The sequence below is a fragment of the Grus americana genome, unplaced genomic scaffold, assembly GCF_028858705.1.
Source record: "Grus americana isolate bGruAme1 unplaced genomic scaffold, bGruAme1.mat H_1, whole genome shotgun sequence".
Lineage (NCBI taxonomy): Eukaryota > Metazoa > Chordata > Aves > Gruiformes > Gruidae > Grus > Grus americana.
Genome location: NW_026561327.1, coordinates 120,051 through 123,725, shown reverse-complemented (window position 1 = coordinate 123,725; position 3,675 = coordinate 120,051). Strand labels below are relative to the sequence as shown.

The 3,675-nt window shown below is 69.2% G+C and overlaps 1 protein-coding gene across 1 annotated transcript; it reads left to right on the top strand.

The window, feature by feature from the left end:
* Window positions 1–661: 661 nt before the first annotated feature.
* Window positions 662–3,404, top strand: LOC129200225 (START domain-containing protein 10-like; the record flags this gene model as incomplete). The annotated part of the gene is given in 6 exon segments (XM_054811544.1): window positions 662–665; window positions 668–808; window positions 1,046–1,149; window positions 1,366–1,483; window positions 2,039–2,091; window positions 2,175–3,404. Coding segments are annotated over 6 exon segments (648 nt in total), but the record flags the coding sequence as incomplete, so codon positions are not given.
* Window positions 3,405–3,675: the final 271 nt, after the last annotated feature.

Genomic DNA, 3,675 nt, shown 5'->3' with positions numbered 1-3,675 from the left:
AGGGACGGGCTCTGTGGGGCAGGAACAGGCTCTGTGGGGCAGGGACGGGCTCTGTGGGTGGAGGATTTGGCCCTGCAAGCAGCAGTCGTGCTGCGCTCGCTGCACGGTTGCCTGCACCGCCCCACGGCTCCGGCGGCCCTTGCCCGGGTGGCATCCCCGTTGCCGGATGACGTCCCCGTTGCCGGCTGGCATCCCCGTTGCCGGGGGAGGACCGCAGCTTCTCCTTTCTTTCCTTCTCTTCCGGAGGATTTGGCTGCCATGGTTACTGGAGCTGCTCCCAACCTGGGGGGCTGCTCCCCGCTCCGCCCCCCCGGCACGATGCTCGCTGCCCCATGGCCCTGCACGCCAGTCCCCCCCCCGGCACCGCCAGTGCCCCGTGCAGGGATGCTGCTGGGGGGGGGGGCAGTGATGGGGGGAAGAGGTGAGGTGGGAGGGTGCCCCCCCCCCGAAAGACCCCCCAGCATCCAGGGCTCAGCTCCGTGCTGCCTCGGGGTGTAGCTGGCCCCGTGTGCCCAGGGTTCAAGATGGCCCTGGGTGACAAACTGGACTGGACTGGGCCAGACTGGGATCCAGCTCCTCTGGGGGGGGGTGGGATGGTTGCCTTGTGTTTTGGGGAGCCCTCTGGCCCGGGGTGGTTTCTCACACCCGCCCACCCCTGCAGTGCAGGATGAGTGCAAGGACGTGCCGGCGGAGACGCTCTACGACGTGCTGCATGACATCGAGTATCGGAAAAAGTGGGACACCAACGTCATCGAGACCTTCGACATCGGGAAGCTGACCGTCAACTCCGACGTGGGCTACTACGCCTGTGAGGAGGGGGCCGGGGGGTCCCGGAGGGGAACCGAGCCCCGGGGCCGTTGTGGCCGTGGGTTCAGCGGCCGTGGGGCTGGTGGGCGCCGGGGTGCCCGTGGTGCCCGGCATCGCTGCGGGGAGCCCGGGTACCGGGACAGGAGGGATTTGGGGGGCGGGCTTGGACCCCTGGGGGGATGCCTGTGCTGGGGGGGGGAGTGGGTTCACCCTCGTCCCCCACGGCTGCTGTCCCCAGGGAGGTGCCCCAAGCCCCTGAAGAACCGGGACGTCATCACGCTCCGCTCCTGGCTGCCCATGGGCACCGACTACATCATCATGAACTACTCCGTCAAGCACCCCGTGAGTGCCGGGGGGGTCGGGGGGGGGGGGTCTGGGGTGTCGCCCGCGCCGGGACGGGGCTGGGTTTGCCCCGTGGGTCGCTCAGAGCTCGGGAGGAGGCCGGAGGCGGTGGGGGGGCTGTGGGGGTCGGGGCAGCCCTGCCTGCAGTCGGTGCTTGCCTGCACCCTGTCCCACCCCCGCCGCGTCCCTGTGCCCCCCGCGCTGTCCCCCCTGCAGAAGTACCCCCCCCGGAAGGACATGGTGCGAGCGGTCTCCATCCAGACGGGCTACCTGATCGAGGGGACGGGAGCCAAGAGCTGCACCATCACCTACCTGGCACAGGTGGACCCCAAAGGTACGGGGGGGACCCCCGCGCCCCAGGGTTCAGCCCACCCCGGTCCCGTCCTCGTCCCTCGGGGACGGTCGCCCTCCGGTTGGGGGTCTGTCCTCACGGGTCGGCCCGAGGTTAATAAATCGGGTGGGAGTTTTTTGGAGCCGGGAGGGGCTCGGGGGCTCGGGGGGGGCTCAGAGACAGGCAGCAGCAGGCAGCAATGGGCAGGGAGGCAGCAGGGAGCATCTCGGGATGCAGCCGGAGCCAGACCGGGAGCGCTGGAGCAATGCTGGGAGGAAACATTTTGGGCCTGTTCTCTTGCAATAGTTCTTCTCTGGGGTGGAAGGGGCGGCCAAAATGCTGAAATCGCTTTTTTTTTTGAACACGGCGAGAAGCCGAGGCAGCAGTTTGGGTCAAACCCCGATTCCCCTGGACCGTCCCCCCCCCCGCTGTCCCCTCTGCAGACGGGTGTCCCCGAGGAGGGTGACAGGGGGGCGGGGGGCTGCCGTGCCAGGGGTCCTGGCTGTGCCGGGGGTGCCGGGGGTGCCGGTCCCAGCCCGGCTCCTCTTGTCTCTGCAGGTTCCCTGCCGAAGTGGGTGGTGAACAAATCCTCGCAGTTCCTGGCCCCCAAGGTGAGCGGGTCGCACCGGGGGGGGGGGGGGGGGGGCAAAGGGTCCCCCTGCCCGGCTCAGCTCCAACCCAGCCTTCCTCCCAGGCGATGAAGAAGATGTACAAGGCTTGCCTGAAGTACCCGGAGTGGAAGCAGAAGCACGACCCGCACTTCAAGCCCTGGCTGTTCCCCGAGCAGAGCCGCCTGCCCCCCCTGCCGCTCTCCGAGCTGTCCCTCCAGCACGCCGACTCCCTGGAGAACATCGACGAGAGCTCCCTGGCCGAGACCAAAGACGACCGCGGCGAGGCCAGCGACGAGGACAGCGTTAACTGACCCCCCCGCACGCACCCCGACACCCCCCGGGGCCGTTCTGTCCCCGTTGCCCCCCCCCCCCCCCAATGCAGTTTGTGTCTCTCTCTTGCACGCGCGTGCACGTGCACCCACGCTTCTGGCACGGGGAGGGGGGGACGCCCCCCTGCTGCCACCCCCCTGCCTGGGGACAGCGGGCCGTGCTGGGCTCCCCCCGGCCGGGGGCCGCCACCCCCCCCCCACACCCCCCAGGGTGGGAGGTCGGGGGGTGCCCGGTCCCTTCGCAGCCATCGCGGGACGCCGACGTCGTCCCCATCGGTTGTAAACCCAAAGTGCCCTTCAGCTCTTGGCCCGGGGAGGGGGGGAGCAGAGGAAAGGGGGGGGCCCTGTTCCTGCTCCCCAGCCCCGGGGGCACCCCCGCACCCCTTCCCCACACCCCCTCTGCTCCCTGTCCCTCCCCCCGTCTGCTCTGTTGGGGTCTGACAGAACTGCCTTCTCCCGCGGGACCCCCGCCCCGAGCGACCCAGGGGCTGGGGGGGGGCTGGGGGTCTGCCCGCACCTCCCGGCCTGCAAAGGCGTCTTTGGGGGCTCCTGGCATCTCCAGGCGTACGGGGGGGCTTAGGGGGGTCCTGGCACCTTCGTGCATGTTGGGGGGCTCCTGGTACCTCCATGCATGCTGGAGGCTCTCTGGGGGCTCCCAGCATCTTCAAGCATCTTGGGGGGGGCTCCTGGCACCTCCATACATTCTGGGGGTCCCGGGGGCTCCCAGCATCTCAGATATCTTCAGATGTGTTGGGGGGGTGTCTCTGGGGGCTCCTGGCCCCCCCCTTTCCAGGCGAGGGGCCCCGAGCTCGGTGTCCGAACACTTTCTACGCTAGAATTAGAGGCCTTGAATCGGGGTTTTGGAGCTGCTCCTGGGCCGCGCTCCTGCCCCCCCTCCTTTGCCGGGGGCGGCGAGGGGGGGACGGAGATTTTGTACCTTATACCGGAGCTGATTATTTAGGAATAAAAGAAAGAAATCCGGTGTGGGGGGGGTGACACGGCCTCTCTGTCCTGCCTCGGTGCCCTGGGAGCCCCCCCTGGCCCCAGCTTTGGGGGGGGAGGGGGGTGTCCCGGGGGTGCCCTGCCGTGGGGGGTGCTGCTGGGTCCCACTCCCGGTTGTGGGGTCCCTGGGCTGATCCCGGTGGGCTTTGGCTCGGGGGGGACCCCCGGGGGGGCTGTCGGCGGTGGCGATGCCACCAGAGGGTGCCAGAGAAACCCCGAAACCCAATTAGCGCTGGGCACTAATTAGGGACAA